At 38.0% G+C, this 21,815-nt stretch overlaps 2 protein-coding genes across 22 annotated transcripts in view; one reads left to right on the forward strand and one right to left on the reverse strand.

Moving 5' to 3' along the window:
* Positions 1–21,815, forward strand: part of LOC147872912 (cell division cycle protein 20 homolog) — a 149,676-nt gene that overhangs the window by 22,753 nt on the left and 105,108 nt on the right. The window lies entirely within an intron of this gene.
* Positions 1,531–21,392, reverse strand: LOC110833618 (uncharacterized). Of its 21 annotated transcripts, none has more exons than XM_087354595.1 (8): positions 21,198–21,392; positions 18,569–18,725; positions 18,122–18,294; positions 17,254–17,542; positions 9,009–9,182; positions 5,950–6,075; positions 3,160–3,318; positions 1,531–2,788 (listed from the first exon to the last, which is right to left on the reverse strand). In XM_087354595.1, exons 4-8 carry the CDS (start codon positions 17,440–17,442, stop codon positions 2,249–2,251), a joined length of 1,188 nt encoding a protein of 395 aa, XP_087210721.1. In that variant the 5' UTR covers positions 17,443–17,542; positions 18,122–18,294; positions 18,569–18,725; positions 21,198–21,392; the 3' UTR covers positions 1,531–2,248. The 21 variants fall into 21 exon arrangements, with proteins under 21 accessions (XP_087210721.1, XP_087210719.1, XP_087210726.1 ...); XM_087354593.1 differs by having other exon boundaries at positions 18,569–18,824; XM_087354600.1 differs by lacking the exons at positions 17,254–17,542; positions 18,122–18,294; positions 18,569–18,725; positions 21,198–21,392 and adding exons at positions 10,197–11,406; positions 12,730–12,855; positions 14,103–15,886.

Below are 21,815 nucleotides of genomic sequence, written 5' to 3' on the forward strand. Positions count from 1 at the left end.
CCGAATGGGAAGAACCCATGGACACAGCTGGCAAAGTACAGAATATGGCATAAACAAGGGCTCTAATCCATCTTCGGTTTTCATATTCCTTCATTTCCTCAAACAAAGCTGATTTTGCATGTTTACACCATTAATGAAACAATACAGTTGAATTACATACATTACATACATTTAGTATGAAAGAAAGTGCAAGTAAAATGCAAGGAGAGTTGTGTCAGACGGTGTACTGGCATTTTAAAGAGTACAAGAAACACTAAATGTGGCATATTGTGGAGTGTTGATGGCTTTCAAAGACGTAAAAGGAAATTAAATGTATTTTGCAATGTGTTCCACTGATTGAAAAGCAACAGTAGCAAAATGTGTGAAGCTCAGCATATGGTTCACTCGTAGGATGAGATACCACAATTTACAGCCAAACATATGGGTCGCTCATAAGATAAAAATTAAGTTTCTCTAAAAATGTGCATTCACATTTTGGATTTCTATTACATACGAGTAGTAAATTACACTAAAGTAAAAGTGGAATCAACTTTTTATTCTTAATAAAAGTAAATAAATATTTACTATTACATTTTTTACATGAGCGTAACATTATAGGAAATAAAAGTGACTGAATTCCTAAAGATTAGAAAATTTATTTGGTTCTTTCTCAGAAACCCTGTGAGATACAGAAGTTTTGTTGTCAGATTTGGAATCAGTAGGCCAACATCTATACAGAAAATTAAACATCATTCAGGAAGCTATAGAAAATAGTTAAAATTAGTTTTCCAGAGTAATTATATCTTTCTATAAATTTTAATAAATGTGACATTTATGTAAAAAAAAGGATCCATTTTCAGAATAGAACTATACACAGGCCTGAAGGTGGCAATATGAATTTCATGAAACATTTGTCATTTTATAGTTCTGTGTCACTGATTAATAACATAATTGGTCAAATTAACACATAAGAATCATTTTACTGATGAACATTTGGCAGGACGCCCATACCTAATCAACAGAAAAACCTAAGACACATGTGAAGATGGCTGTCTTCTGGGTTGTAACGCCATGTAGCCTGGTAAAAGTTTACCAACGTTTCAGAGGTCCTTGCTGCCTCCATCATCAGGGTAATGACATGAGTTTGGTATTAAGGCTCAACTGTGTGTAGTTTAATTTCAATGCTTCCATCTGTCTCCATGTTTCAGTGCTTAAGCAAAGTTCATTACTCAGTAGAGAAGCACCTTGGACCCATTTGGAAGTCAAAAAGGGGTAAATCTGTAGCTAGAAATCTCTCCATTACAGTTCAGAAGATATTGCACTGTAGTCTAGTCAAGCTCTGTGTGAAAATTAATTCAACTTCATTTTCTAATTTTCTAGTATTTTCTGAACCTGTTCATAACAGTAAGTTAGTAACAATATTATGTTAATAAACAATCAAAAGAAATTAACAATTCACGTATCAACAGTTCCACATCTGTTCTTGTGACCACGTGGATGTGAGCTTCCTTTGTGTTTGTCATATCAGGGCGATATAAAGCACTAAACATGTTTACCGTAAAGAATTTAATCAGAAAATGCAAATCTTACAACAAACATCTTTGTACATTTCATGAGTAGTATCTGTAGTGACCTAAACCCAAGAAAGTGTATATTTTAAAGTTAAAAAATATAAAAAGTTGCACGAAAATGAATGTGTAACCAGTAGGAAGACAGCAGCCACAGTGCAACATACCCAATTACAATGCACCAGCACATGCTGCAGGCTCCACAGATGGTTTTCAATGAATCAATACAGTACTGCTGACACTGCACTTCCTGGATCCAAATCTATACATGGCTTCTGTGTGTGAAGAAACTTGAAACAGAAGTTTGCAGAAATAATCAATATACTTTAAAGAATTTAAACATGAATTCTGGGAGCTACTGTAATAATGTAAGCGGCTTTAATAAAAATGTTTCTGAACTGCAGATGGAGCCTCTAACCACATCATGTGGTAGCCTGCTATGGTCTTACATGAAACAAGCCATCCACTGGCCAGTGTCTCGCTATATGAACAGGAAGCAATACGGCCGTAAGTTAAGGAATTTACGTGCCTGCATATACAGGTGATTACTGAATGATTTATTAAAAACATCACACAGGAAACTGTCCACACTCCACTGTGTATGTGCTGATGCATCTTGTATTGAATACTTTCACTTCATAATCATTATGCGTGTAAAGTGTGTAAATATAATTACACACTTTACAGGCATATGGATGAACTCAACTATGTATGTGTTGATGTATCTTCAGTTGATTCTTTCTACCAAATGATTTATTACACATATCGCAGGTATATGGCCGCTCCCCACTATGTATAAGCATATGTCCCTTCAGAATACTCCTCCTACTGAAGGACTTATCACATTTATTGCAAGAATATGGCCGCTCCCCACTATGTATGCGTTGATGTACCTTGAGATGACTCCTCTGACTGAATGATTTATTACATAAATGACAGGAATAGGGCCGCTCCCCACTATGTACATGTAGATGCCTCTTCAGGAGACTCCTACGACTGAAAGCTTTATTACACACATCACAAGAATGTGGCTGCTCCCCACTGTGTGTGCTTTGATGTATCTTCAGATGATTTCTCCGACCAAAAGACTTATTACACACATCACAGGTATATGGCCGCTCACCACTATGTATGCGCTGGTGAATCATCAAATGACTCCTCCAACTGAACGATTTATTACACACATTGCAGGAATATGCACGCTCCTCACCATGTATCAGATTACCTTCATTCAGAAGACTCTGGTAAACAGAAATAGAAAAATATTAGGTTGCACTGCTTTGCTCTTGCAGGATTTCCACTATGACGGGTTACTAGTCCACAAACAGGTCTGCGTATCATAAGCTGGGCCACCTCAGTGGGGATCTACCCCCTTAACAAACACACAGGGACAATGCCTCACTGGCCTCTTTTGATGGGTTTGAAACTCTTGGGATTCTACAATCTTAGGTTAAATATCCAAAGCCTCAAGAGGATCACAACTGTTCTTAAGAGAATTGACAGCAATGCCACTTCTGTTCCAGGTAATGCTCATCACACTCGAGAAGATAATGCACAATTCTATATATCTAAGAAACGTGTCTAACAATGTACAGACAGACATACAACTCACCTCGTGATCAGTCTGTGCTGCTGGAAAATTCTTTAGCAAGCTATCCTCCTGTTCTTGTACATATGTGGTACCTTCGACTTTTATATCAATGACCTCATTACCATCATGAGAAGATGGGAGACGTGTCTCACTGCACGAACTAGGTACTTCAACGCAGTTCTGCAAGACACCAGACAATTACCAACCATGAACATGCTCTCTCATACACATCCTTTGGGATCACTGTATACTCAGCAAACTGACAATATATGTACACATTTTCTTCTTTACAACTATCAAAATCTTAACAAAGAAAAGAAACCGTGGAAATATATATTTAACATTAAAACCCAAATTTCAATGCATAATTTACAGCAAGATACAAACTATGCTACATTATTCTTATGCAAAACAATTTCATAACCGGATATGGGAGGATTGAAACCTGTCCTGGTTGTTCTGAGGCCTGTCTTATTGTAGCGATTAAATCCCTGGGATTTATTGAAGGGAATGGAGGGCCCTTTAGATGTTGGCCTAGCCCTCTGTAGAGTGGGCAGTTGTGGTGAAGCAAAGCAGTGAATTTCAAAAGCCATAATAGGTGAGACTCACAGAGGAATCTAGAGGACAAAGCCCCTGGAAAAGCAAGCAAAGGTGATCAGGCTACAGTGAACAAGCATACTTGGGAAAGTCCTAGGTGTTAAAGACCCAGGAGTTAAAAGCCCAGCTTGTGCAGGCACAGTGGGTATTTAGGATTTGAGGTTTTCACAGTGGTGAGTCTGAAGATTGCTGTCTTCTGGGTTATTGTGCCATGTAGTCTGGTAGATTTCCACCAATGTTTCAGAGGTCATACTGCCTCCGTCATCAGGTCGATGAACATGCCAATTGAAGACCGCAATCTTCATAGCGGGTATTATTTGGTGATATCTCCAGTGTATGTGATCCCCAGAAGTAGCCTAATCCTGAGGGTGACCAAAACCTTGGGAGCAGCCCCGATTCATCCAAGGCCTGGGTGATCTAAAGAGAGAGTGTAGCAGCACAGGGGTTTCTAACAAAGCAAAGTTGGGCACAGGGTTATGTAAAGCCCATAACACGGCAGGCCAAATACAGGGAAAGTCTGGGGCGAAAGAACCAGAGCTGGGGTGGAAGCCACCCCCTGGGAAAGGTGGGGGTGGGAGGAACCATTAGGAGTGTAGCCCCTTTGTGCTCGCTTCATCCCTTGGGAGAGCCGTTCACGTTAGCACGTTAAATAGTTTCTACGAAAAACGCAAAAGATAACAGTCAGATATGGGAGCACTCATTAAGTGTTCTCGTGTACTTCACTTACAGTACAGCATTAAGAACACCAAAAATTTCAGTATAATGAACTTTATGCACTTATAAACTGTATTTATAATACTTAAAAGCAATAAACCAAAGTAATAAAGTAAATCTTATTGTTTTTATGATGTTCAATGAATTCTTGTCTTGAATAGGTGGCACACTAACTGTTTGTACAGATACTTGTGAGCATAAAAACAAATAACCCCTTGCTGTTACTAAAACGACCTTTTTAACATTTATGTGATGAGGTAATTATCCTTTATCAGCCAGTTTTATATATGATCCCTTTAACAGCTATGTGTCAACACTTATGCACAGTCCAGATGGCAGCACACTGCAGTAGGAAACTTGTAAACATGTAATTCCAAAGTTAAAATCATGTTGTATGCAGGTTTAAATCCCCTATTCCCCTATGATAAAGGTTATTGTGCATTCTCTGAAAAGTACTCAGACCCCAAAGTACTTCAATAATATTTAGTCTACACATTATGCCACGGGGGACACGCAGAGCCATAGTTTCACTAGCCATTTCAAATCAAGCCATTTGCACATCAGTTTCTTCAGTGTTTGATATGCCACTTATCTTTTGGAATCATAAGCTTCTTTATCAATAGATTCTACTATCACTGACACAATATTGTATCATTAATCAATCTATTCTGCACTACACTGCAGACTAGGGAAATTACAGAATTTGGAAGATTCTTGGGACAAGCTTCATTCCCAGGAAATATCGTCATCAGAACATGTTCATTCTATAGTTTATTAAACAGACAATGAAGACATGTACATATCTGTATGTTCTCAATATCTAGCACACATTTAACAAACTATTTGAAAGAAAGAATGGTGTTTCTCAATTCTGAAATGAACAATTCTGTTCACCATTTCAGGGTTGAATATATATATATATTCAGATATAACTCGGGAAGGGTTAATACATTCAAAATCACACAATACGCAATATTTCATTCAACTGAACTTTTTTTTTCTTAACATGGCCAACTTTTTGCTGCACTGCAAAGGAATTCTGTTATACCAACATCCGTTACTGCTAATGTACTCTGGTAGTGGACAAAAATATGTCCATCACAATGAAAACTGGAATTCATTATACTAAGATTTTACTGTATACAAGACACCCTTTGAAAGAACATCATCACTACTGTTATGATTACATAGCTGATTTTCAAATTGTCATACTTTTGGACATTTAAACTTGGGGGCACATTACCTGCTTGCAACAGGAAGTCTGTTACTCTGAATCACATATGTATCTCATGTTCAGTGAAGGTACAGAATGAAAAAATGCTATTCAATTCAGATCATGTATTTTAATTGTGTTCTTACAGGACTTGATCATTACAGTGGCATGGCAGGCGTATTGTTAACATGTTCTGATTTGGATGTCATATTATAAGTGACTTTAATTGTAAAGATGAACGCACAAGATGGCACACAGAGGGTCACAAAACTGAACAGAAGACCTACCTCAAGTTCAGGCTTCTTTATGGAAAATACTGATGGTACATACACCTCATCAGTTCCCAGGCCAACAGAATCTTCTTCGCTCAGAATATCCACATCATTTTCTACTTTGATTAAATCTATGTTCTGCTGTAAAATTATAAATAAAAGATAATTCTGTTAACCAATGCACATATGCCAAATATAAATGCAAAACAACAATGAATGTAAAAAAGCAGACATCACATTGGCACTACTAAAATTCTAATATCATAATCAAGGGCAGCAAGCACTTCTGAAACATCAGTAAACTTCTGCCAGATTGAATGGTGCAACATATCAGAAGACTGTCGTCGTCTTAACATCAAACATTTTCAGGACAAGATGGTATCCAACAACCTATTTACACATATAATGTTGTGGCAGTTGAGAAATGTGGAAAAATCCTGTGTGGGAAGAAAATTGATAAAGCTTGTGTTACGCTGGATGCACAATGGTTTGTCAAGACAAGACAGTCTTATTCACACGTACACACTTTGCCATTTATGGGAAACGCACGCCAGTTAGACTTGAGTCAGACATGCCTCTTTTTGAATAAAGGAATAGTGCATGCACCATTCCAGTTTTTCTGTCTTAAACAACTCACTAACATCGATTTCATTCCTGTGCTGTGTTGTACTGCATTGTGGCAGCATATTTTGGATCAGAATGTGACAGATTAAAGAGAATTGGGAAGAATCAAATCTTATAAAATCTCACCCTCAACATAAATTTTCAGACATTTATATTCCTTTCATATTTACGGGTGAAAAAGCACACTGTCTTAATAAAACCTTTTCAGACCCTTCTCCTGAAGAAGTTCAGCATCTGATGATAAATTATAAGAATATGCAATTATAAACATACAGTGAGGGATACTTCAAAATGTTCAGTATTTTTTTTCCATTCCTTTGGTGAATACTTGCTTTTACTACAAACTCAGTGCAGAATTCTCATACTACCTTGCATGTTTACTTTTACAACACAACTGCCTGTTGTGGAGCTGACTCTAAATTAATAATGTAACACTGCAGTGTAGAAAGCTGAATAATTAAAACAGTATTTTAGTGAATGCATCTCCTGCCATTACAATGCAAAATGCTATAATTCTATCAATAAATTAGCCTGTAAAAAATGTGCAGTAGTCCAGTTATTACGTAGAGTGCTGGCATTAACATGTAACATGGTCATTAAACAAGTTATAAAGTGAACTAACAAACTACATGGCTTAAGGAACCCAAAGATTCATCACCGAATTAACCAAAGCATTCCACCAGTCTCTGTCCTGGGCCAGCAAGATCCAATCGCCTTCAACTCTATCTCCCATAGACCCTGCTTGATATTATCCTCCCATCTACATCAAGGTCTCCCCAACAGTCTCTTCCAACTCAGGCTTTCTAATACCCAGTGTACACCTCTTGCCCCATCCATGTGCACCACATGCCCTGCCCATCTCATTCTTCTTGACTTAATCACACTGACAATATGGGGGAAGCATTCATTGGAGTTTGATCTTTGATTTTTTACTAAGGAAACCCACATTATCCATGGTAACCAAACAAGCATGGAGACACCCCACCCAGTAATTCTGGCACACAGAAACACAAGCAGGTATTCATGTAGCATTGCTACAATTGTTGCATAATTTAAACTACAACAGCAATGTGTTGACATAATTTAGTTACAGCTTCCCAACATCAAATTTAACGAAAATCTTTTTCATTTGACTCCACAACGTTCCAGTAAATACAAACAACATCCGTCATTATTTATGTGAAACTGTGAACTTTTCCTTATAATAGTTCAATTCAAGGATTAACATTTTCTGAGGTGCTTTTACCACCCATAGTGAAACAATAAACAAAATTGACCCAAGGTTCGCGGGTTCAAACCCGGCTGAGGTCAATGGATTTTTAAGGGTGATAAACATCTGTAGCAGAACTTCCTTCGAAGGGGAGGTAAAGCCGGTGGTCCCATGTCGTAGATTTAAGGCGTGTAAAAGAATCTTACAAGCAAGAATGAGATGTTCTGTAAGCAAAATTCAGCTGTCATTTCTGACCCATGTCTGTCCTGATTCTCTACTAGATGGCTCTAGAACACAAATCAGGATTGTGTAGAAGTTGTGCAGAGGCAGTGGGCTTGTCACTCATTACTCAAATGCACCCTACAAGACTTATAAGGACAAGTTGCCTTGAGCAACTATCCCAGAATGGGTCAATAGGCCTATTCCTTGAAGTGGAAATGAATGGTTCACAAGATACGCAAATAAGAAAGCATGTCTACTCAGAACTGGATATTTTTTTTTCATTTGCAGTGCCACAGTTTTGTAATTATACATAAGGCATGATGTGGAAACACGTCATTTCCAACATGACAAAAATTGCACATTATGCTCACATCAATGTTCCAGATCCTTAGCAGTAATGACAACTCTTCCTCACATATTATGGATACAGATTTTACAAAAATTACACAAGTAACAAATGACAACCTTCAACCTTAAAAAACTCATAGTTCATGGGAAAACTTATAATGTATTCAATGACAGGTAGTGGTATCAAAATGAGGATAACTAGAAATGTTGGACAAACTACCCAACAGCTACAATATTTTTAATTTACACAACATTTATAAGGTACGTTCATTTATAAACCAGAACATAACCGTCTCTTCCTGGCTCCAGGCTGGAACCATACAATTTGCAGCCAAGCACTACAAAGTTTGTTAATATAAGTCAAGTATCACTACAGTTGAACAATAAAATCAAATTACTGATTTTACAGCAGTTCCAGGCAGAAGCCACGAAGTGACAGCTGCATTCCAGTTTATCGGTGAATGCACTGTGCCATGACTAAAAACTGACTTCAGAGAAAATAGATATGGTACTCCAAAAACAATCTGAAACAAAATACAATCGTCTCGAGACATTTTGAAAGGATTTTTCAAAATCCATTCACCAGAGTGGAATTACTACAGAGAGATGCAGATGTGAAAGACAGTAAGTAACTAGAATATAACTATGTACACATAGACACACAACTTACCTCAAATTCAGGCTTTATTACTGGAAATTTTATTAGCAGAGGATCCTCCTCCTCATTTTCTGTATCTGTGAAATCTTCAGCTTTTATACTGATGACCTGATTTCCATCATGAGAAGGTGTGAGACATGTCTCACTATACAAATCAGGTACAACTTTCAAATAATCAATGCACTTCTGTAAAACAACGTACCACATACCAAACAATAATAACTGTGCACTCTCATTATGACACACAATACATTTTCAATGCAATCATTTTGCACAGTATCAAAGTTATAACAACAGTTTCATACAGATTATATTCTTTATATGAATCATAATTATTACTAATAAATTAAATTTCAAAAACATACACTTCATTTTAAAAACGCAACTTCAATGTACAATTTAATATAAGACACAACGCTACATTATTCTTATAACAGGAAAGTTACATGATGGCTGTCTTCTGGGTTGTAGCTCCGTGTAGTCTGGTAGAAGTTTGCTGTTTCAGAGGACCTTGCTGACTCCATCATCAGAGTAATGAGATCATCACCCTTACATTGGTAAACTTCTACCAGACTAATGGCACTACAACCCAGAAGACAGCCATCTTGAGACTCACTGTTGTGAAAACCTCAAATCCTACTTCGGAAAACTACATAATTCAAGCAAGTTAAATAGCCTAATTTTAGCACAAGGCAATGTTTACCATTAACACATAAAAATTAATTCAGAATGAAATCATAGCACAAAGTATGCATGTGAAACATATGGCTAGAAAAATCCTTAAATTTATCACTAAACTAAATTCACTGATCAGTTTGAACTTGTGTGTGTGTGTTTTTGTGCACGTGTCTCGCTCTCTCTCCAAATGCAAAACATAATATATTATATTTTTGAACTATTATGTCAAAATATCCAATTATTTATAAAAATTTCCAGCACACAGGAACAAAACACTGGTCTAGGCCATCATGATGGAAGCCGTGACAGTAAACAACAGAATAAAAAGCCAAGCTAGGCAGAGCTCCTGAAGAAGGAAGTACAGGGTCCCAGAATGCTCAGAACACGATGTATTACTTCCAGCTTGAACTGATGTCCAGAATTCAACCAATACCTATTACATTACAAATTACTTGAGCTGTAAGAACACACATGTGAGTGCTACACAACCAACCACGAAACTCATACAAAAACAATGCTTACTTCAGATTCGGCCATTTCTATGAAAAATAGTAATGGTACGTAAAGTTCGTCAGTTTTCATGCCAGACGAACCTTCTTCACTCAGAACACCCACATCATGTTCTACATTGTAAATAAGTCAGCAAAGTGTATTCTGTAACAGAATACACACATTATCTTCACAAATTCTTTGCAGCATGCATTCAGAGGTATTAAGTCTGTCTTTCCACAAGATATTTTACAAATTTTGAAAATTCTAAAGTTTTGAAATCTTCTAAACTTTTAAAACTTGAAAACTTTTTTGAAATTTCAAAATCCAGAATTAAAAATGTAGGATCTGAGGTTTTCACAGCAGTGAGTCTGAATATTTTATAGTGTACACATTAAAAATTCCAACATTTAAAATAAACTTTTATAAACCTTTCCCAACCTAAAATTTACTTAACCGAAATTAAAGAAATATAACCTAACATAACTTCACTTACCCAAATGGATCTGACAGCCTACTCTAACGTGTCATATATGTTCTAACTAACCTGTCACAACAAAAAACAATCTTCATATACACAAACACTCCTGATAATTCCTACTTAAATCAGTAGGAACCACGATTACCATAGTAACAATGGAGAACATTAAAAAAACAAAATTTGTTCTTACTATGCACGTTGTGCAAAGGACACATTACAACAAATTCCAATGGGTTTATTTCTTATGTGAAATAAAAATGCAAGACAAGACACAGAATATATATAAACAGATTCCACATTCAACATTATAAACATAAATGCGGGGCTTCAGAAAAGAGCACATGGTGTCCACACACTAAAACCAAATACTTTTAGGATAAAACTACACCTGGCAACCATTTTGACATCAAAAGTTCTTACTTAGAGTCAAGAAATGTGGCAATGTCATGTGCTGGAAGAAGACTCAAGACAGTGTCCTTGTCTGAGACATGACCAACAGAAAACAGCAGACAGTCACGTGCTCTGTCACTGAAGTCCTGGCCAAAGAGGGGTGCGTTCTATCATTCCCCACTTCCTTCCATGGGTGACGGCTGTTTGTTCATGGTCCTACTTCAATAAGGTGTCTTTGTAGCTGAATTTCAGGAATGAAACAATTAATCCCATATTCCTGTCGACATTCGCTATGCTCGAAAAGTCAAGAAGATGCATAAATATCTGTTACCTCACTTATCACATCACTCCAATTATGATGGAAGAGACTGTCTGAAACATTGAAAATTATTTTCACACTCCTATGGTTGGTTACCCCAGAATAATTGCATTCACAGGTCTTAAAAGTTTTGAATCACATATAAAAATGCTCAGTATTCAAACTTCTTGATGGGTTTATATGTATATGAGAATTTTTATGATAGAATAGCCAATTCTCAGGTTGTGTAGTGCTTCATATGATACTTTTGCTTCATTAATCTTTGATTTCGCCACAAGTAATTAAGGAAGACAGGAACACAAAATTTACAAACTGGATACTGAATGGAATTCTAAATCAGGTAATTTATGGGTAGGTATCAGGTTTATACAGCCAATCTCAGTAACTGTAATCTAAGGCATGGGTCTTCACTGTTTGGATACTGGGATCATGGGTTCAAAGCCTGCTCAAAGCAGCATGTTGTGCAGCCCTGTGTAGGTATAGGCCTTGCAATGGGCTAACCCCTCATCCAAGGAGACGTAACAACTGTTTAAGAACAGCTCTGAAATCTCACATAATGAGGCAGCTAAGTTTCTTTCACAAATGTAAGGCCACTGAGAAAAAAATTAGTTTCACATAACCTCAATTACAATTACTCTTCATATGCAGAAAGTACATAACCTAGACTAACATTACTGACACATAATTAGCCCCCATTCAATCCCAATTCAATCAATTATCACAAAGAACGACAAAATATTTAAATCTTTTTTTATGCATTGTCACATTCAATGAAATTCACAACATGTAAATAGAATCTCTGTAATGTGCATGCAGACTTCTGAGGATGGAAAATGAAAAATAACATGGTTGTAACAAAATATTTCCTTTCTTTGACTTGCAAAGTGAACAAGCTAATTACACACATTTCTGTGCACATTAGCACAGAACATTGAACCCTTCAGAGGTAACATTCCTTCAACCCTCAAAACCATAATTTTTGGTTCTCTCATTGAACAAAACAAGTATGAAGTTATTCCATTCACTTGTGAGTCATGTGCTTTTCTCTCTGCGGTTTTTTTATCCTGATTCAGGATCTCCATTTATCCCTGAAGTTCATATGTGATTAAGCAGTTCTGCACTGTGATCTCCAGCAATAACTAGTTTCTCTATAAACAGAGTTCTCAATCTACAGGCCAATGTGGCATATCAACATGTCTTTCATGGCCCACACATATTTTAAAAAATATTGCACAACGCTGTACAAAGGAAAAAAATACTGCCTATATTAAATAAATATCTCCAATCGCTTAACTTAAAATACAAGCATTTGGTGCAAGTGCTTCAGAAACGTAAGCATTGTCATTAAAACAAAACAAAATATTCTTCACATTTACCTGTGCCACTTCCTATATCACCATCTAGTCATTTGAAGATCCTTTTCTTTTTCCTTTCTCCTTTAAAAATTCTGTATCATGGACACCACCAATAATGTTACTACCGAAGTCTGGTCAGTCAGACCGCTTCCATAAAATAACAGTGAATAAGTAACACAAAATTATAGTTGCTCACAAACTGAAGTGATAAGGGGGTTTACTGTGGAGCATTACATAAGCACACTGGAAAGGTACTTGCTGAACCAATAACAAAACATACTCTCAGAAGTGATTTCATATCCACAGACCAAAACATGGTAAAAAAATGTGAAATCCACAAATATCCTTATGGGTGAACTTTACATATTCAAAACACATTCCTAGAAAATCAATAAGATAATTACAGCTTCGCAGCATATTTAATGACACCTAACCTTACTATTATCATTCTATCACTGCCTCTCTCTCAGGTGTTCTATTCTTTAAATTTTCCCCAACTAAAATTTACTACAGATTACTTGACCTTCCGTATTCATACTACATGACCTTCATTTGGTCAACCCTAGGAGCATATGGAGAAGTGAACAAACTGTGAAGTTTATAATAGATTATATCGAATAAAATATAACAGTATGAAGTTACCTGATGTTCTCAAAGTAGCAAAAAGGCTCTATTCTACATTGCAGTGCCATTTGAAGGCGCTTTTTCAGTATATCAGACTACATCCTGAGGATGACAGTGAACAGTGTGTTAGAAAGGGAAATGGTCAAGGCACAATTTGAAAGTACTATCCTGCCACTTGCATGGAAGGACTGAGAAAAATCACAAAAAATCCGAGTCAGGATAGCCGGTCTCCGGGTCCAGACTTTAACCCAAGACCTCCCGAATACGAAGCAGAAATGCGAACCATTAAAAGTCTACCTTCATCAGGGCAGATGATGGAGGCAGCAACAAAAAGTTCTTCACTGTGCGAAAAAAATATTCTCCGTCATCCTGTTACTTCCTCTCGTTTAGGTCTGATTATTTTCGTAGCATTTCATCTTCGTGCTTCCCGTTCCATGAAAAGTCAAGTTTCATACTCAAAAATGGCACACACTACCAGAACCTTCCGTTATGTACACAGCACAGATTATAGAACACACAAAAATTAATCAGAATGGAGAGAAAAGATTCTGAGCCTTAATCCTTAAGCACAGGTAATAAAAGGCCACGGACATAACCAAACTGTCGTACGTAAGTCACTTGTGGTCGAAATGGAAATAATAATGACCAAACTAATTTAACGAATTCGATGTCTAGCCTGCCAAGTGGAATCATAAGATAATTAAGTGGAATGAGAGAAGGTGTAATGAATTGATTCTGATGATTTGCTAAAGAAAAGAAGGTTGTCTCACCTATTGGTGTAGGCATCAGAGCAGCTGTTGAATTGTACTACGTTGATGTGGTCTTCGACACTGTGATCTGTCTACGTCAAGTAATCCTGACGGTAGTGTACTAACCATATTAAACTGCAACCTCAGTGTTACACACTGAAGCTGGGCAAAATAAAGCAAAGACTCACCAATACTCCAATCTAAAGTTTCACTGTACAACGATTGACCTAGAGGTCTAAACCCCTCAAAAGGTACCCAACGTGAAAGAAGTGTTATTTTCCTTACAGAAAAACTGCAAATTAAAAAAGAAAACGTCCTATAAAGAGAGAAGTTTAAGGAAACAACACACTAATTAAGTCATAATGCTTTCTCATACACTAATAAACATGACATTCGATGTTTAACAAACACAGTCATCACACACGTATCTTTATCATCTGTTTACAATGGATAAAAGCGGAGATCGAAATTCACAGGCTTGTTAAATATTGCATTTCATATAAATCACGGTGTACATGTTATTCTTCTGTGGAGACAGTAACACAATAACATCCAATCAAGCAGATGAACCGAGGGCAGGGGATATAAAATCAGCTACGGATTTGTAACACACACTCCAGAATTTCTCTGCCAATGATACAGAAAATCTTATATAAATGTCTATAACACAGTATCGAATTTATCAGGCTTGTTATCAGGTAACAGTATTCCTTTGACTCAGATACTGCCTCACTGAGTGATATGAAGTAACTAACTCCATGGAATATAATCCTTGAAAAACCAAGGTACTCCGTTGCTGTAATTTATGAAGTTTCATGTGTCTACAAGAATGCACCACTAAGCCACATTAATTCAATCCACAAACTCATATTCTGTTTAAGATCCACTTTAATAATACTATTCCATCTATGTTTAGGTCTCCAAACAGTCTCTTATTTTCAGGTTCTCCGACTTAATTATGTGTGAATTTTGATAAAATTCATGGCAGCTACTTGTATTTCTAGGCTTGCCATATACAAGTGGCCGCAAACATGTTGATCACGCCTGCTCTTAGTTGCTGCAGGACAAATGTTTCAGCTCCAATAGCACACAGCCATTGAGGGCAGCAGGGCAGCCAATGGAGAGAAGTTTAATGCTCTATTCAAGTAACCACAGCCCATGATGTTGGCATAATAATCGACAATACGTAGCCATCACATCCAGCCTGGTATTAGGCACTGGATAGTGGCACCCATAAGCAATTGACATACGCTCCAACAAGAATTATTAAGTTGGACCGAGCGAGTGTTATTTTACCTCCTCATTAAAAAAATATTACCCTTTTGGTATAATACCACTTTCCAGCCACACACATAACAAGCAATCATAATAATTATGAAGAAAGGAAATTTGATTTGCATAAAAAAGTACACACGCAGACTTCTTACCCTTCTATATAGATTATGGAATATCCAGTGGTTATCGTGATAGCATGAAAATACAAAACATGCCTCTAGTACAAAATACGATAATATACTTAGCATAATTGCAGCCAAATGACAGAAGCTCAGTATTTTAAAAGCTATCTACTACCAGAAACAGCTGCAAATGTTGGAGCTATGTAATTTGATATGGACCAATGTTTTATCATGATGATACATGCAACAAAATTTCACTGGCTATACCAGCGATATTGGAAACAATTTATATTTTTTTCTACAATTTTCTTTCCTGTAAGAACTCAATACAATAAAGAGCAGAAATTTTACAAAAATTACATGCAGTAACAGACGGACTAAAAATATCACATGCGCATGGCACGTAAAACAAATAACACGATACAAACCATGGAAAATACATATGTGCATCACACACAGTTAATTTCCATATTAATGGAATTATAAATACATAGCATATAAAATATGAACAGTTTAAAATAAAAATAAAATAATATGTACATATCTACAGATAAAATATATGCTTCAAAATCATATCAGGTACTGGTTAAATTTAACCTTCACTCTGTGCAAGCCCATTCTGCAATTACAGGTTCAAAAATAAAAACACAGATGACTTTGAATGAACCGGGGGGTACTGACAATGTGAGCCAAACAACCATAAACTTTGACTCTAAATCAAACTCACATCCTCACAACCTATTTATCAAAGACCCATTTTAATATTATCCTTCTATGTACGAGGTGCGATCGGAAAGTTTCAAGACTGCGCCTATAAAAACCCGTACACTTATCTCAGGTATTAAATTCATCCATCACCCTCGAAGTAGTTCCCCTGGGAGTGAACACAACGATCCCAGCGCCGCTGCCAAGCCTGGAAGCATCCCTGGAAATCTTTCTTTGTCAGCCTGTCAAGCACCATCTGCGATTCTGCCTGAATCTCTTCTATCGTCTCAAATCTCCTTCCCTTTAGCTGAATTTTCATCTTTGGGAAGAGGAAGAAGTCACACGGCGAATAAGGAGGGTGCGGGATGACGGCCATGGTGTTTGAGGCCAAAAACTGCCGAACTTTGAGGGCTGTGTGCGCTGGCGCGTTGTCATGATGCGTCGCATGTGGAGTTCTTCCTTTAGAATCAGCTGACAGGTCCCATAGCCTATCCCAACAATGTCGCACAAGTCGTTGATGGTACGAAGTCGATCTTCGTGAATGGCCTGCCGAATCTTCGTAACATTTTCGGGCGTTGTGCTCGAAGATGGTCGTCCAGAACGCTCGTCATCATCGACGGAGGTTCGGCCATTTTTAAAACGTGAATGCCACACAAACGTTTGTGCACGACCCATTGCGGACTCCCCAAATGCTTGCTTTAGCATTTCATAGGTTTCCGTAGCCGTTTTGGCGAGTCTTTGGCAAAATTTGATGCACACTCTTTGTCATTCCGAAATCGCAGGAGGGTCGGTGAAATGCACTACCAAAACGCCCGTAACTAAGAAACAAATGCTAATTCGATGATGCACACTGATTCACTATGAATGTAGGCCGCACCCCCTAGCGGCAGAAGCTCGTACTACATCCGGTTCGCCCTCTATTGACACAGTCTTGAAACTTTCCGATCGCACCTCGTACTTAAAATCGCTAGTAGTCAATCTCAAATGAATCTGAATCGGTTATGTTTCTCAAAATTCTCGGGTACATTTTTTGGAAGCTTATTGACATTAAAAGAGATTTAATTACTTACTGGGATATCTCTTCTTACGCCCTGTATCTGCCTGGCGTGTCTGGACAAAACATGGCTTTCCACAAATAGAAAAAGCAAAACTTGTAAGAACACAGGAAGGTTGTACGGTGAACCGGAGGACGAACGTCCAAGTTTTGCATCTGGGTAAAGGCAACCCTTCAGCGTGGAGTGCCGAACATCGCTCGTCATGACGTAATCATCCCATAGCGTGGAGTGCCGAGCACTGCTCGCACAATGCGCGCTAAGATTTCTCCTTCTACGTAGCGACTGGCCTTGTAGTTTATGTATTCTGGCTCCAGTAACCATGTAGAGAAAAAAGCTGGCTATCGATTGATATATAACATGACTCTGACAAATCGATTTTACCAGTGTTTTTCGACTTTGAAATATAGATCGATTATTGAACTCAACTGCATTCAGTCTCTGCTCTGTGGCTCCCTCTATCGAAGACGAATGGAGTAATATAGTTACGGCTACGACAGCTGTGTAGGACACATTGTAAGCTTTGCAAGGTTTCCGTAATGCAATAAATTTCGAACTTGTTATCATAAACATTGTTAAAAAAATAGCAATATTTTGTCCGCAGACGTCTAACATTTTGATAAAAGATGTCAAAATCATAGTAGTCCAGTGCCATAATCATTGGGAAACAGAGACTTCCTCAGGCACAATAGGTATATTACCATCAGACAAAGCACCTACTGTAATAGTTTTACCAGGAGTGCGGAAGGAATGCACTTGATCAGGAGTCAATTTACCATAAAAGGGGGCAATGAGGCACCCATTCGGCCACACACAGTGTTATTAACTAAAGGAAAGTAATCTTCATTAACTAAAACATGAAATGACGCATATGAGTCAAGTTTACCTTTACGTCTGGTGCAGACCAGCCTCTTTAAGTGTTGTTTCCACATCGACAGATGTCACCTCTGGACTAAAACGGGAAACAATTGGTAGTGCGACACAGTTACGCACTCCAATCAGAGGTTGACGACGCTGCTTGGTGGCCACGGGAGTTACTGAACTCGCGTCAACTCGTAGCTAGAATTACGATGAGACAGCGAATGCAGGAACAAAAGACACGCGCGTCCGTACACCTCAAACGCTGAACTGCTAATGACAATACTATTAGTGATAGAAGCGTACAAATAATGATTCAGCCAATGAGGTTATACCATTCTTTGGTGCGAAAAGAAAAATATTTCTCTTGAAACTCGCACATTTTTTCCATTACAGTACTATATAAATTACATAAATTTAGAATGTATTTTACAGGTCTACAATGTGTTTTAAAATACAAATGATTTAGACTAACCTCGACGGTTGGGCTCCCAGGTTACACATCGGCCAGTTCCACATATTCTCCCTGGAGGTCTCTGGCAATTTCCGTATTGCCTCACGAAACCATTGTTTGGGGGCGTCTCGTACCCACCCCCTGACAGCATCATGTAAGGCGTCAATCTTCCGCTTATCTGCGCAGATTAGGGACCTATTTTCACAGCCATATGTTGACTGGGGAGGCTCCAATACCTTATAAAACTTGAGGTGTTGTGCCACACGTTTTCTGAAATCTATTTATTTTTCTTTGTAACAATAGGAGACGTTACAGCCTAAATAATCAAATCATCCAACTTGCTCTATTATTTACATCGCGCATGCTCAACTCCTTGCAAAGACATACTTTTTTATTTGTGCTAGAAATTTTTAAATTATATTCTTTCATGAAAAGCTGAAGACTATCTGTAATTCATCTTCTGATGCAATAATAATGTCCATATGAACAGGATCCTTCCATCCTTTTCTCGGACTGGGACCTGTTCATATACGTTCTTGGCAGATGATCCAGAAGTGATTTGCCATTGCCTTCTTCTGTGTGTGAATGGAGTAATTGTTGGGATGCCACGGAGGAAAACTCCGTGTTGCCTAGACCACGGCCTTGCCCAACACAAGTTATAAATTCGGGCACCGCCGGGAATCGAACACGAGACCCCAGGATTACAAGGCCAGCGTTCTAACCGCTAGACCACCGTGACGGTCTTCTATAGCTGCGTTAACGTAAATATCAAATAACAATGGTGAGAGAGGGCTTCCTTGCCTATTGTTGCTACATTACTAATCTTCTCCCCAGTGTCAATTACAATTTTTGTTTTATAATACAGGACCTGAATGGTTTTAATCAAATGATTTGGAGAGCCTTTGCTGTACATGATTCTCATATTTTGTCGCGTGACCCTATCGAAGGCCTTTTCGTACATCATACATCATATAAGTTGGTAAGTTCAATTCTCTTCTTTTCTGAATTATTTGTTCTACTATAAAAACAGTCGGAACACGATCGACCTTTCCTAAAACCACATTGTTCTTCTCCTAAGATACTCTCACTGATAGGATTTAGGCGACGCGTTATTACCAACCAACCAACCAAAGAAGCTAACTGAGGGCAGAGGCCTGCGCAAGCGCAAGCATCGTCCCTACCTAGGTGAAACCATTCCTGCGCACAAGACGCATTGCTGGAAATGGTAAACGGTCGTAATATAAGAACGGAAATTTTGCTAACGCTAACGGGGTTTCGTCGTGGCGGGAGCCTCGACCATTCAAACTGGGATCTGTTGCTGCTGATGGGAGGTTATCCCGTCAGGCAAGTTGTCGAAGGAATTTGGTTGGTTGGGTCTCTGGGGTATTGCAGGCGTTTGTTAGAATTTCGAATCCTTTTTCTATCATTGTTGTAGACGCAGGTGTTCACATAAGAGCTGACCATTGTCGGTCGATATTTACACATTGTTGGTATGAATCTTACACATTTTCGTAACTTAACGCTGTTTTACCGAACGACCCTTCCGTAGAGACGAATTTACGTCGAAAGAAGACAAGCCAAATTCTCTTACACGAGTTCACAAATGCAGACGAAAATATTAAATGTGATGAATATTAATAATAAAGTTAATATGGCAGAGTATTTGCACATAAAGCATCAGAAGGATCCATGTATTAATATCGTAAAATTACACGACAATTCTCAGGCAAAACGAACTCAATAACTAAGACAGCATCGAAAATCAAAGACGAACTAAAGTCTGAAGATGAAGGGAAACAAAGTAAGACTTTGATTCAAGAGAGAATAAAGAGAAAATGGGAGAACAAAAAAACATCTTCGAAGTTTGGACAGACAACTCATAAGCAAAGAGGACTCGTTTCTGTGGCTAACAAGAGGAGATCTGAAAGGGGAAACTGAAAGTCAGATTACAGCAGCGATTTGATGAGACGACAGATCACGTTATGTCCGGATGCCCCGTGCTGGCAAGAGACATGATCGTGTTTGTACTCAGTTACATTTTAACATAAGCAGGAAAGCTGGGGTAAGGCTAGAAGAGAATCATTGGTATGAACACCTCCCGAAGACAGTGGAGACCAGTGGAGATTTAAAAATAACTATTTAGTGGAACCAGCAAATCAGAAGAGATGGAACCATCACAAATAACAAAGCGGATGTTATAATCCGAAACAAAAACGGAAGTTGCCTCTTAATTGACGTAGCAACGCCGACTGACAGGAACGTAATTAAGAAGAAAGCGGAGAAGATCTTGAAATAGAAGGACCTTCTCATAGAAATACAGAGAATGTCGAAGGTTTAAGAAAAAGTAATCCCAATAATTTTAGGAGCGACAGGAACTGTCTCCAGGTCACTCAGGAAATATTTGGCCAACATCCCGGGCGAACACGACGTCAGGGAACTGCAGAAGACCGCCATCTTGGGAACTTCAAACATTAATTAAAAGACGCTTTCATAAAATAAAATTATATAATTCATGTAACACATATTAAAAACAAAATGGATCCCGGAAATACCTCAGGGACGACGTCTGTCTCGGGTACATGGGAGTACAGACCCCATAAAAGGTGAAAAGATGGGATAATAATAATAATAATAAATTGTAAGTCCTTACCCAACTCTTCGTTCCAGGGGATGTCCACCTGCAATAAACAACTCGATTGATACTAAAATGCACAGAGTCTAGGACAGAATTAAAAATGTCTTAATAATTCCTATAAAACGTGTGTATTGGATTAATTTGAAAGACTATCTTGTCTACGACGCACTTTTCTCACAACCGATCCGCAGCTGAGTTCGTTCCACAATGACAAAAACCGACTGTTGACGACAATACTAAGTCATACATTATTGTTGTCGTCAACAATCGGTCTTAAATACAACAATGCCGGCGAAAACTGTGACGTAATAATTATGAATGTTTCTTCAGTTGTTTACGCATTATTGAGGCAATTTTAATGCATACGAGGATTCGGCCGACGCACGCAAAATAAAAATAATTCTTCGCAACTGCGAAAAAGCTTCAGCGAATTCGATGTATCAAGAAACGCGAAATTTTACAACTATTTTTCGCAATATCATCATCATCATCATAAACAGCAGAGTTTGGGCTACTCAACCCGTTCCGTCTCCAGACAGATTTGTCCTTTCAAACCCGGAGCTCGTCTAAATATTACTCAAGAGTTTACCACTGGAATATTCTCAGCATCTTTACATACTGAGGACCACATCT

The sequence above is a fragment of the Zootermopsis nevadensis genome, unplaced genomic scaffold (genome assembly GCF_977971745.1).
Source record: "Zootermopsis nevadensis isolate Lab colony 2312 unplaced genomic scaffold, Znev_1.0 Znev_ptg000023l, whole genome shotgun sequence".
Lineage (NCBI taxonomy): Eukaryota > Metazoa > Arthropoda > Insecta > Blattodea > Termopsidae > Zootermopsis > Zootermopsis nevadensis.